The sequence below is a fragment of the Macaca nemestrina genome, chromosome 11, assembly GCF_043159975.1.
Source record: "Macaca nemestrina isolate mMacNem1 chromosome 11, mMacNem.hap1, whole genome shotgun sequence".
NCBI classification, from domain to species: Eukaryota; Metazoa; Chordata; class Mammalia; order Primates; family Cercopithecidae; genus Macaca; species Macaca nemestrina.
The window spans coordinates 71809581-71823175 of record NC_092135.1 but is presented as its reverse complement, the minus strand read 5'-3'; the positions used below and the strand labels follow the sequence as shown (position 1 = coordinate 71823175).

Here is a 13595-nt window from a genome sequence, read left to right as displayed (position 1 = left end):
CCTATCATCACTTAAGTCAAAATTTATACAAAGAATAGTATGCTCTAACAAAAAAACTTCAACTGTGGCATTGGCTTGAGAATCAGGCAGCAAGGAAACTGATGTTAGATGCTAGGAACATTATGATGCAGAGAACAATATTATATAAAACTTTCCTGCAATAACTTGGAAGGCAAGTAGTATACCTAATGCATTTGTAGCTTTTGGGATAAGGTTGGAAAACAAATTGTATTTTAACTGGTACTGGTTTCATTAGACAAGGTGTTATACAACGGAAAGAGATGAGCTAGAAAATAATTGTTTAGTTTCCAAGTATGAATGAAAAGCAATACAAAGGGTCCAGAAATTTGGGAATTTGTAGGATTAGAAGAAGCAGTTGCTGCTGCTCCTTTTTTTTTTTTTTCCTTTTTAAATAAATTAGAGACACAGTCTCCCTGTGTTGCCCAGGCTAGTCTCAAATTCCTGGGCTCAAGCAATCCTCCCACCTTGGCCTCCCAGAGTGCTGGGATGAGCCACTTTGCCTGACCAGTAATTGCTTTTTACCTCCAATCAGTAGGAGACACAACTGAAAAGGCTTTTGAGTAAATAATTAAAATCCATTTTGTTGGCAGGATCCAGTCAGGGTTATGAACATCACTTCCATTGTTAAAATGTCTGAAAGGATTAAGGTAATTCAGAGTAAAGGCCAACTTGAGAGGGAATTGCTTTTCAGTTGGGTTAGGGGAAAGAGACTAAAAGGTATGGATTCCCTGCTAAAGCCAGGTAAACTCAAAGTACCCATAGTTAGGTAGAGAGAAATAGACACATTGTCTCATGGGGCAAGAAAGCGAAGAAAAGTAGTAAATCTAAGAGGCATATCTTAGAAAAAAGCTTTGGTTCTGGACATTGGCGCTTGAAACTGGATAGTATCAAATAGATAAGCCTTCTAATTTTTTCAGGGAGAGGCATAGCCAGAAGTCTGAATAAAGTATAACTGCTTGATACATAATGATCTTGCTCTCTGCCCCGTGCCTGCCTAACCTATTTGCTTCCTGAGAATTCTGCTCTGCTAAGGAGTCACTTTCTGATGTCCACTTCGCTTTTAGCAGTAGAAGATAACAGACCAGGAAAAGCCTTCCAGAAGGCAGAACCTAGAGGCACAGAGAACAGCACACTTAGAAACTCCTCCCAGGGGTCAATCAGAGCATTCCCCACCTTCCAGGACAGAGAGCCCTTGCACAGTCTGTTCAGCCTGGCTTATGAATTGCTATGAACGACTGACTGTTGTCTTATTTTCTTCTTTTGAACTGGAGCATTTTTTGTATTCTGTCAGTGTGTATTGTGTGTTTGAAGGGAGGTAGATTACTTGTTTTAATAGGTCTCTGTGAAGAGGGGCTGCATCTGGACTTGATATAGAGGTGATTTCCCCATCAACACAGATCCTGTCCTTTGAACTTACTGCTGAGATTGGATGGGATATTTGGGTTGCCTTCTGAATGGAGGGACAGGTGTGTTTTTTCATGTGGGAAGAATAAATATTTGACAGCAGGGGGACTAGGGAGTCATGATTCTTCATAAAATAATCATAGAATTGCCCTTTCCTTTAATTCTTAATGTCAGGCATGGCCATACGCCTTTTTGTGACAAAGCGTGAGTGGAAGTTTAAGAGCAGAATGTGATTTTCCACGTTTTCTTTCACCTTTGGCAAGGTAACCTTGGAAGCATGTATCAAGTGGAGCCTGGACTCCTGAGGTGCTATCATGATCAGATCTCCCTTACCAACCTGAATTGGACATTTGAAATTAGTGAAAAATAAACTTTTGTTTTATCAAAGCCATTGAGCTTTTGTGATTGATGTTACTGTAGCACAACTTCACTGATTCTCATTAATGTGTTAGATTGTAATTTTGGTCAACAAATGTTCACCCAATATAGTTGTTCAATAAATGTTTGAATCAAATATGTAAAAATGTGAGGGCAAAAGAAAAATGTAAAAATTATAAAACTGCCAAGATCCAGGTCTTTGGCTTTTATTCTTTGTGTGATAGCCAACTCACATGTTGACTACGGGTCCTCTAATTATATAGGTAATATGGCAGGGATTATTCAGGTAGCAGACACAGGGGAAAATAGAAAACAAGCTTGTAAATAGGAGTTCAAAGCAGTACATAGGTGTGGTTTAGTGGATCATTTAAAGCATTGTTTCTTCTATTTCTGTTGATACTAACTCAAATTAGGATTGTTTACAGTCTGCAGAAAGTGTTGGAACGGAATTGTTTTGTTTGAAGGCAGTTTTTTTTAATGAAGGAAGAAATGCCCAAACCATGTTTTTTTGTTGTTGGTTGGTTGTTTTTCCCCTAGCCATTGCAGCAGTGGCAGAAACATCAGTTTTAGTCCAGTGCTAGAGCAGAGCCTTTTCTTCAAATGACATCTTAGGCAGAACTCCAGTGTATAAAACCCATATTAATGGGGCTGCTCTGACTTTTATGAGGGCCTGGGGCCCTCTTCTCTGCTGACACTTACAGTATTCTTTATGGAAACAGTTTGAAATTCCCTATATGAAGCAGATATACCTGCCGTGGCCATCTTCATTTTCAAGGGTTTGGGTTTCTTAAGAGTAGCCTTAGATCCTTTCTTTAGTCCTGATTTATTTAATGTTTATATACAGTTTTAACAGTTCCGACTGATTTCCAAGTTTAAAACTGGCTTGGAAAATGTACAGTAGAAAGGATGATGGGTACGGTAACCTGGTAAGTGGAGGATGGAGAGTGGATTATCACCAGAGTTGGGAAGAAGGCAGGAAAAACAAGTAGAAGAAATGAAAAACTATAATTATGAATGTTTTTAGTTCAGTGTTCTAGGGCCTATTTGATACCATAAATTACTTTTAATAATGAATTGGAATCATTAGACAAAGATTAAATAACATTCTGAGCTTCCTGCCAAGGAAAGTAGGTAAATGTGTAATTGATTCTGTAGGAATTTTTGTTCAAGATATGATAACTATTTTAAATAACTCATGTCCTGAAGGTTTTGAATTTTAGAAGTTTTTGATGTATTTTTAAAGCGATACACAATTAAAAGTAGTTTAATTAAAATATTTTATAATTAAAGCTTAAAAGGACCTCAAGTTAAATTTGAGAAAATGAATTTATATTGTGATATATGCCATTACTATTACATTTCAACAAGTTATAAGAATGATACAGGCCGGGCGCGGTGGCTCACGTCTGTAATCCCAGCACTTTGGGAGACCGAGGCGGGTGGATCACCTGAGGTCAGGAGTTCAAGACCAGCCTGGCTAATGTGACGAAACCCAGTCTCTACTAAAAAATACAAAAATTAGCCGGGCGTGGTGGCAGACACCTGTAGTCCCAGCTACTCAGGAGGCTGAGATAGGAGGATTACTTGAACCCCGGGAAGTGGAAGTTGCAGTGAGCAGAGATCACACCACTGCACTCCAGCCTAGGTGACCGAGTGACACTCTGTCTTAAAAAAAAGATATGTAGTTGATATGGTTTGGATCTATGTCCCCACCCAAATCTCATGTTCAATTGTAATCTCCGGTGTGGGAGGAAGGGCCTGGTGGTGATTTGATCATGGGGGTGGTTTCCCATGGTTTAACACCATCCTTCTTGGTGTTGTCTTGGTGATAGTGAGTTCTTGTGAGATCTAGTTAAGAGTATGTGGCACCTCTTGCCACCCTCTTGCTGCCCTGGTCATGTGACTTGCCATCTATCCCTTTGCCTTCTGCCATGATTGTAAGTTTCCTGAGGCCTCCCCAGAAGCAGAGCAGATGCCAGAATCATGCTTCCTATACAGCCTGCAGGACCATGAGCCAATTAAATGTTTTTAAAAAATAAATTACCCAGTCTCAGGTATCTCTTCATAGCAGTGGGAGAACAGACTAATACAATAGTATCTAAAAAGCATAACCAGCTCTGTTCTGTCATGGCTATTTTTTTAGAATATTTTAAATGACTTCAGGCCATTCATTTGAAAAGTTTTAACTGCAGTATGCAATTAGAATGACTTAGTTAATAGAATTAATGTGGAAGCCAGATAATTTTAAAATTATCTGGGCATTGTGGCCCAATTTATTTTTGATAGAGACAGGTCTTACTGTGTTGCCCAGGCTGGTCTCAAACACCTAGACTCAAGTGACTCTCCCTCCTTGGCCTCCCAAAGTGCTGGGTATTACAGGCATGAGCCACCATGCCCCTCCTCTGGTACATTCTATAGGATGCTTAGCACTTGTCCTGTTGGAAGACAGGGCTTTTCTGGGAACCACGTGCCTCATTTTTGCATTCTTGGTGAGTAGCATAAATACATGTATAGAACCTGGAAGAAAACATATATCTATTTGCTAGAAGGCATAAAAACTGAGAATAAGATTATAATAGGTACATCTATTAAACACTAAGAGATGAGGTTAAAAAATAATATATATTATTGCTATTTTATATGTTTCCTTCATTGGTCTTACTAAAGGAGGCTTGAAAAGCAATGTATTTTGTCCTCAAGTAGTTAGACTAAGTTAGACTAGACATTGTGATACAATGCTTAGATTAGGTGATTGGGAGGTGGGAAAGGAGGTTAAACTACATTAAGATCCAGTTTTTGTTGTAGTCATAATTTGTTTTGAATCAAGAGCAGTTTGAATACTTAACCTTATTCATAATAGGCAGCTTCAGATCTTTAATTGTCCCTAAAAATTCAGTCTACTCTTAAGATGAACATTTAGTACATTTTAATACATTTGATTTGAGAGTTGTGAGTTACTGCTGCTTATAGCAGATCACTTTCCTGCTGTTTCTTGGATAGCAGTTAGGAATTACTGAGAACTATCTTTTTGTGTGTGTGTACTATTTTAACCTGGTAGAATGGCTTTAAAAAAAAAAAACCTTTATAGTAAATTTAAAGTAGTCTCTTTTTTTTTATCTGAAGGGGAGAGGAAAACTAGTGCCCAGAGCTTACGGGGACAAGGTGGAGCCTTAGGAAAGCGTATTGTGTGTCATAATAACTTGTAATATTGCTGTGTATCCTTCATAGTTTCTCTGACCTTCTTACCTGTGACATTGAGGATTTTATCTATTAGGTTTCTAAAATAAGTCCTCTGTGGGAGTGGGAAACAATAGGGGAGATTTGCCAGATTTAAAAAAAAAAATTGTAAAAAACACATAACATTAAATTTACCATCTTAACAATTTTTAAGTGTATAGTTCAGTAATGTTATGTATATTCACATTGTTGTGTAACACATATCTAGAATTTTTCATCTTGCAAAATTGAGACTCTTTACCTTTTAAATACCAACTTCCCTTTCCCTCTCTCCCCCATTTGGCAACTGCCTTTTTTCTTGCTGTTTCTGTGATTTTGACTACTTTAGGTACTTCATATTCATGGAATCATAGCTGTCCTTTTGTGACTAGTTTATTTCACTTAACATAATGTCCTTGAGGTTCATCAGTGTTGCAGTGTGTGACAGGATTTCACATGCTACATACACATACTATATACATACAATAGAATATTTCACATATAATAGCGTATGTGGCTGGGCGCGGTGGCTCACGCCTCTAATCCCAGCAGTTTGGGAGGCCGAGGTGGGCGGATCGCCTGAGGTGAGGAGTTCGAGACCAGCCTAACCAACTGGCGAAACTTGGTCTCTACTAAAATTACAGAAATTAGCCCGGTGTGGTGTTGCATGCCTGTAATTCCAGCTACTTGGGTGGCTGAGGCAGGAGAATAGTTTGAACCCGGGAGGTGGAGGTTGCAGTGAGCTGAGATCACGCCCCTGCACTCCAGCCTGGGCAACAGCGAGACTCTGTCTGAAACAGACAAAAATAGTCTATGTATAAAGTTTCTTTATCCTTCCTAGATTTTTTAATTCACTTTGATTTAATTAAACTAAAACTAAATAAAATTGCATATATTTATATACAGGGAAGCTAACTTAAAGCTTCTCTTCCTGTGAACTGGCCCTGGTAGGGAGTTGATCTTTAGCAATATATGCAATATGGTTTTGCACAGTTTTCCATCTTACATCCTGGCTGCATCCATTTTCAACTGTGTGACTTCAGGCAAACTACATAACCTCTTTGTTTTCTCATCTAGAAAGGAAGGGGAAAAATAATAACCTCAGTGTAGTTGGGAGCATGACATGAGTTAATATATGTAAGTACTTAGAATAGTGCTCAACAAGTAGTAAATCCTTATCTTATGTGTTTAGCCATCATATTTATCATTGGGGAGAGTAGGACACTGTTTAACAAGGGCTTAACTAGTACTCCAGATTTAATAAGGTGAAGTGAATATCTCACTAGTCAGTGTACTAATTACAGGTCACATAGTCTTTTTCTCACATATTTGTGGCAAGACTATAAAATGAGATCTTCTGTAATACATATTAGGAAATCAGTCATTTCTGGTTATGTTCATATGTATGTGTATGTAAGATAATTTGGAAAACTATAAAAATGAAAGATTAATAAAAGATTAATTTCAAATGGGAGGACAGGAGCAGTTTATAGAAGAATAATGATCCAAATCTAAGGAGATGGCATTTGGGGGAAGAGATTGCTTGATGTTAAAGCAGAGATGGTGATTATTTATCCATCCATCTATATTTTTAAAATTATTATTATATTTGGTAAGGGGATAACATTTAGTTTTAAAAACCTACCCCTAAAGTGTTAACTTCTTTTAGCATTAGTGAAGGAATATTTTTAGGAATTCATATCTATAATTTAGAACTATCCCCTTAGAAGAAAAGTTGGAAAAAAGCTTGGTACCTCTGAAATATCCATAGGAATCTGAGGAATAATGAAACTTTATAATACATGAGATATTGTAGGATTATCCAGTGGTTCTGTTAGATGATTTTTATGGCAGGTGAAGCTGATTAAAGGGAAAATGTAAATTTTTAGAATCAAATGAAGTAATTTCATCAGTGCTTAAAAAAGTCGAAGGCAGAAAATATGAAAGACTTTGATAAGAACAACAAAATCTTAATGGCACACTATTGATAAAAGATAATGTCTCATTTTATCAACTATACTGTAATTCATATTTATCTAATGTTAGCTATTTAAATTAAATACGCGTGTTCCAGACTTGATAAATTGGTTAAGAATTTATCTTAAATGTTCTATTAGCTGTATTGATAAATAATTAGCAGTTAATTTTAGGAAGAGGTATTTAGGATTTTCTTGTAATATTTTTAATAGAAATCTAGGCATGCCCTGAGTTATTGATACTTAACTAATATTGAAAATTAGCCTTATCTTTGTAACCATGTTGTGTTTGTGTGTGTATGTGTATATTTCATTATTTAAATTTTCTGTTTTCTTCTCTTCAATTCTTGCCCAGGTGTGCAGAAATTGTTTTTCTTTTGTACATATCCCTTTTGCAAGCTTGTTTTATTGGTAGGCCTTGAAAACAACCATAATCACAGGACAGAGATACTGTCAGTGCAATACCTCGCCCAATGAAAAGGAAACATTTTGAGGTGGAAAATAGACATAAAGAAAAAGTGCTGTTTATAAAATTCTTAAATGTGTCATGCACATTTCCTTGTATTTCTCTTTTCATTGCTTAAATTTTTTGCATACTTTTCCTCAAATATTAATCAAATGTAAATAAGCACATTCGTTTCTTTATACTGCTAGCATGCACTATTGCTACAGAATATAAAGTCTGATATACAGATATTTCAGGTACCCTTATGTGTCAAATCTACCTTTGTGGGCTAACCTAGGAGCTGTACTGCCAATTTTATAATGCTTGCTTTTACAGCAAAACTCTTGGAAACAGTTACCTGTACTTGTTTACAGTTCATCTCCTTCCACTTTCTGGAGTCTGTACTAAGCGGAGTTTTGTGCTCACAGTTCTTATCAAGATCACCAGTGATTACCACAATGTTATATCCAAGGATCATTTCTTAGTCCTTGTTTTACTTGACTTTTTAAGTATTTGACACAGTTATGTTCTTCTCGAAATGATTTCTTCAGTTTGACTTCTGACACCAGTTGCCTCATATCTCACTGGCCACTCTCAGTCCCCTTTGCTGGTTCTTTTTAATCTCTGCTTGTTAATTTTGGAGTGCTACGGGGTTTCCTCCTGTCTACATTATATTCCAGATGACTCTCAGTACCTAACATATATGCTGATATTGTCAGGCCATATTTCTACCTGAACTCCAAATCCATTGACTGCCTTATCAACACCTTCATTTGGATATTCAATAGGCATTCAGAACTTTCATATTTCAAAATAGGCCCCTGACTGGCACCCCTCCCCTGCAGTCTTTTCTACCTTCAGTTTACCCTATCTCAGTCAATGGCAAGTCCATCTTTCTAGTTGCTCAGGATTAAAACAAAACAAAACAAAAACCTTGGGAGTGTTTTTAACTTCTTCCTGTTCTTGCTCCTCACATGATAACCTGTTATCAATCTGTTAGCAGATGTCTTTGACTCTACTTTAAACATATTTTCTGACTGACCAATTCTGCCCCTCCTCATCAATACCCTAGCTTCAGGCCACCATCATCTCTTTTTAAGACTGTGTCAGACCATTCCTGTATTACTATAAAGAAATATCTGGGACTGGGTAATTTATAAGAGGTTTAATTGACTCAATTCTGCAGGTTGTACAAGAAGCATAGTGCTGGCATCTGGTTCTGGGAAGGCCTCAAGAAGGTTTTACTCATAGCAGAAGGCAAAGAGGGAATGGGCACGTCACATGGTAGAAGTAGGGGGAGGAGAGAGACAGAGAAAGAGAGAGTAGGAGGGAAGGTGCCACATGCTTAACCAAATCTCTTAACTATTGCAAGAACAGTGCCAGGACAGTGGTGCTAAACCATTTATGAGAAATCTGCCCCCTTGATCCAGTCACCTCCCACCAGGCTCCACCTCCACCAGTGGGGATTACATTTCAACATAAGATTTGGGTGGGGACAAATATCTAAACTATTTCAGGGTCTTGCTTTGTTGTCCAGGCTGGAGGGCAGTGATGTGATCATGGCTCACTGCAACCTGACCTCCTGGGCTCAAGTGATTCTACTACTTCAGTCTCCTGAGTAGCTGGAACCACAAGGCATGTGCCACCATGTCTGCCTTGCCTTTTGTTTTGTTTTGTTTTTTGTTTTGTTTTGTTTTTGGGTAGTGACGGGACCTCTCTCTGTTGGCTCAGGCTGGTCTTGAACTCTTAGGCTCAATCGTTTCTCCCGCCTCAGTCTCCCCAAGTGCTGGTATTGCAGGCATGAGCCAACACACCCAGTCAGCTTGAACTTGTAACTTGCTAACTGCCTTATCCTTAGAACCTAGAACAGTGACTGGCACATTGTAGCCGTACACATAGTTGTTGAATGAATAAAATTATATTCTAAATTTCATATTATGAATTTAATTTGTGGGACACACTCATTTTAAGTTTTTTTTTTAATTTGTATAAAAATGGGGGAAGGTTTAGTAAACTATGTGGGAACTAGAGGTAAAGCAAAAAAACTGTCTTTAACAGTTCCTAATCACCTATAAATTACGTTAAAGTATTTAATTTAGAATAATCTTTATATTGAAGTATAATGTGCATTCAAAAAATATACAGATCATATGTATATAACTTGATGAAATTTTACAAAATGAACACATAGAAGAACTACCACCCAAATCAAGAAATATGATATTACCAGCAACCCAGAAATCTCCCTGTACTCAGTCATATATTTCCCTCAAAAGTAGGCAGTCACCACTCTTCTATCACCATGGAGCACCCACTCCCTTAACATTTAAATAATGTTTTTTTAGACTGGGCTCGGTGGCTCATGCCTGTAATCCCGGCACTCTGGGAGGCTGAGGTGGGTGGATCACTTGAGGTCAGGAGTTCGAGACCAGCCTGGCCAACATGGTGAAACCCTGTCTCTACTAAAAATACAAAAATTAGCCGGGCATGGTGGCGGGCACCTGTAATCCCAGCTACTCGGGAGGCTGAGGCAGGAGAATCACTTGAACCCAGGAGGCAGAGGTTGCAGTGAGCTGAGGTCATGCCACCACACTCCAGCCTGGGTGACAGAGTTAAGACTCTGCCTCAAATAAAATAAAATAAAATAAATAAATAAATTTTTAAAGAACAGTTTAGATGCTTAGTAAACTGGAAAGGAAAGTATAGAGATACACCTTACCCCCCTGCCCCTGCACATGCATACCCTTCCCTATGTCAGCATCCCCCATCATTCAAAGTGGTTCATTTGTTACAGTTGATGAATTTGCTTGATGTATTATCACCCAAAGTCCATACTTTACATTAGGGTTCCCTCTTCGTGTTTATACATTCTGTAAGTTTGAACAAATGTATGCCATGCATCCACCTATATTACATCATACATAGTATTTTCACTCCTCTAGAATAAAAATACCTCTGTGCTGTGCCTATTCATCTCTCTGTGCCCTTTAGTTCCTGGCAACCGCTGATCTTTTTTACTGTCTCCATAGTTTTGCTGTTTCCAACGTGTCATATGGTTGGAATCATTGCCAGTTGCTATGAATCTTACATAAATGAAAATTTCTTTATATAAATATCACACACGGTCCCATTCCCTGTGTATAAAGGGAATACATACCGGGTGCAGGGGGCTTCTTTTGTTCGAAATGCTTTGAGAGTCATTTCTGTTGCATGTAGGTGGTTGTTAATGTTCATTGTTTTAATATGTTCCATTGTATGAACAAATATGATTTATTTTTCCATTCCAATACTGGTGGATATATGAGTTTTTCTAGTTTAGGGTGATTACAAATGACGTTGTGTAAGTTTTATACTTGTATTTTGGTGTTAAGTGTATGCATTTCTGTAGGGTGTGTACCTAGGGGAAATTGTTTGAGCTGTAGGGAATACATAGTTTCACTTCTAGAAGATATAGACGAAAGATTTTCCAAAGTGGTTGTACTGATCTACACACTTACCATCACTGTGGGAGTTTCAGTTGTTACACTTCTTTCCCAACAGTCTGTACGGTCTGTTTTAAAATTTCTAGTCGTTTTGTGGGTGGGTAATGATACCTCATTGTTAATTAAATTTTTATTTCCCTGATATTTAACAATGTTGAATACCTTTTCTTACTTTTATGGGTCATTTTGATGGATTATTACTTTCGTTTCTCCTGAGCCTGATAAATAGTGGATTTCTAAGAATGACTAGCTACCATGTAGGACATTAATACAGCACAGTAAAAAAAAGTATTTTCCTTTCATCTATACTGAGATACGAAGGAAGATGTAAACTTATGTGCCTGGTACTGATGACTTATATTTAAGGTATGTGTATTAAGTTGGTATGCAAAGGAGAATTATTTAGGGCTTACTACATTAATTGATTTTATGGTGAGAATTTGAAAGTATACCCAGATGTGTATGAATGAATGCAGTGATTAGAAATTGGGTATAACACTTTTTGGGCAATTAATTTATTGTCTTTAGTGAGCACTTTGTGGTCTCATCTGTATCAGCTTAATCTTGTAACATCTCTATGTATTATTTGCACATAGAAGGCATAGAAAAGTAGAGGACAAAGTTTTTCCAGGTCGATTATTACCTATTTTGGAAGTTCCTTCTTAAGGAAGATTTGTTCATCTAGGGAGATTGTATTTTCTGAGAACTTTGAGTGAAGCAATTATTATCTAAAGGGACATATGAACTAATTAATGTAATTAATTCTACTATAAGCATTTATACAGGAGATTACTCTCCAACTGGTCTTGAAGGATAGATAGAGAGGTTAGTTAGATGAAGAACAAAGTAACTAGAAAATAGTCTAGGCAGGAGAAGTAGTGCATGCAAGGGTGTGACATTGGGAGAGGACATGTAATTTCATGCTATTTTTTTGGGCCATTTGGTTCTCATCTGTATTTGTTTTTTGTTTTTATTTTTGTTTTTTCCTGTAGATATTAGGATCAAGGAAGAAGAACCTGATCCTGAAGAGTGGCAGCTCAGTGGTGATTCTACCTTGAATACCAATGACCTAACACACTTAAGAGTACAGGTGGTAGATGAAGAAGGGGACCAACAACATCAAGAAGGAAAAAGACTTCGGAGGGTAGCTTGCACCTGTCCCAACTGTAAAGAAGGTGGTGGAAGGTATGCATACATGAAACATACATATTTTTAAGAGTGCTAATATTCTAATTTTTGAAATACTGCATGCTATGTCATTTAATTATGAGAAATTATTCATTACATGATCATTTTGGGTGTGTGTGTATGCGTGTGGCAGAAGTTAGAGAACAAAATATATGGAATTGGATTTTTCAGTTCTAAATGTTTTTTAAACTGAAATTATTAGTTTGCTGTTTCAAAAACAGTATAGCAGATGCCATTTAACAGGCCCACACCAATCAGAAATTAGCCTGTTTGCACACCAGCAATGGAATTTGCCTTAAATATAGATAAAAAATTGATTTTTAGGTTGAGAATAGTAGTTACATAAAGATTAAGTTCATCTATGGCAGATAAGCATAAATATTTCCATTTTCAGTAGAAGTGAAAAATAAGCCTTAATAGATTGAATTTTAAAAAAAATGAGATTGTATTTCAATTCAGTCTTTTTAAAGGTAAACATTAAGACAGAATAACATGACTGGAGTAAACTCAAAATGATCAGAGATTATGTTAAATGTGGATGTACTAAGCTTAATAATTAAGAGATTGAGACTCAGATCATATTTAAAAAAAAAAAAAAAATCCAGACTGATGTTGATTATAAGGAATACCTCAAATAATTGGCACAGAAATATTGAAGATGAGGGATAGGAAAAGATTTATCAGGCAAGTATTAACAAAAAGAAAACTTGGGTAGCAGAGTTAATATATCACACGAGATGGGATTGAGGTGAAAGCCCCAAATGAGACAGAGATGTATTTCTTGTTAATAATACTAAATTTCCACCAAGAAGATTTAATAGTCACGGTCCCTTTTTTGTGCAGCTTTGAAATATATAGAGCAAAAATGGATAGAACTCTAAAGCCATACTTAACCAAATACCTTGTCATGGTGAAAGTTAACATACCTTTCTTAGAAATGCACTGTTTAAGTAGATAAAATGTACTTTTAATACAGTTAACAAACTTGATCTAATAGAGCTTTTCTGTCTGCCTTTGAGTTACACATTGGCCAGCCCTTTGCAGTAATAATAATTGCTAACAACTGGTAACATTGAGAGCTTACCATATTCCCAATGGTGTTAGAAGTGAGACATAGAGAGGTTGAATGACTCTGAAGAGCACGCACAACAGGGATTCGGACCTAGCTTTACCCAGAGCCTTAACCGTTAAACTATGCTGCCTCCCAAGTGACTCTCCTTCTACATCGGATCCTTAGGTATTCATGTTTGTTGTAATTAGTTTAAAAGTTTGTTTTTTGACATATTTTGGTCAATTAAAATTGTGAATTCTAGCTAGGCAGTAACTTTTCTGAAACTCATTTTAGAGGGACTTTTAAGATAAATTATTCACAAAAAATCTAATGGAGGCCTGGCCTTTGTTTCATTTATTCTTTATTTTAAAATGAAAATGTTTTAATTTATGTTTATTAAACTAAGATATGCTCATAAAAATGCAGAAATACAG

The 13595-nt window shown here is 36.9% G+C and overlaps 1 protein-coding gene across 6 annotated transcripts in view; it reads left to right on the top strand.

The window, feature by feature from the left end:
• LOC105483219 (Sp3 transcription factor) overlaps positions 1-13595 on the top strand; it is an 82394-nt gene that overhangs the window by 33523 nt on the left and 35276 nt on the right. For all 6 annotated transcript variants that reach the window (XR_011609867.1, XR_011609868.1, XM_071072964.1 and 3 more), the window contains one exon: positions 11915-12107. Coding sequence is in view for 4 of the 6 variants with exons in the window: in XM_071072964.1 (XP_070929065.1) it covers positions 11915-12107 (193 nt within the window). In the remaining 2 variants the exon portion in view is untranslated. The remainder of the gene's footprint in view (positions 1-11914; positions 12108-13595) is intronic.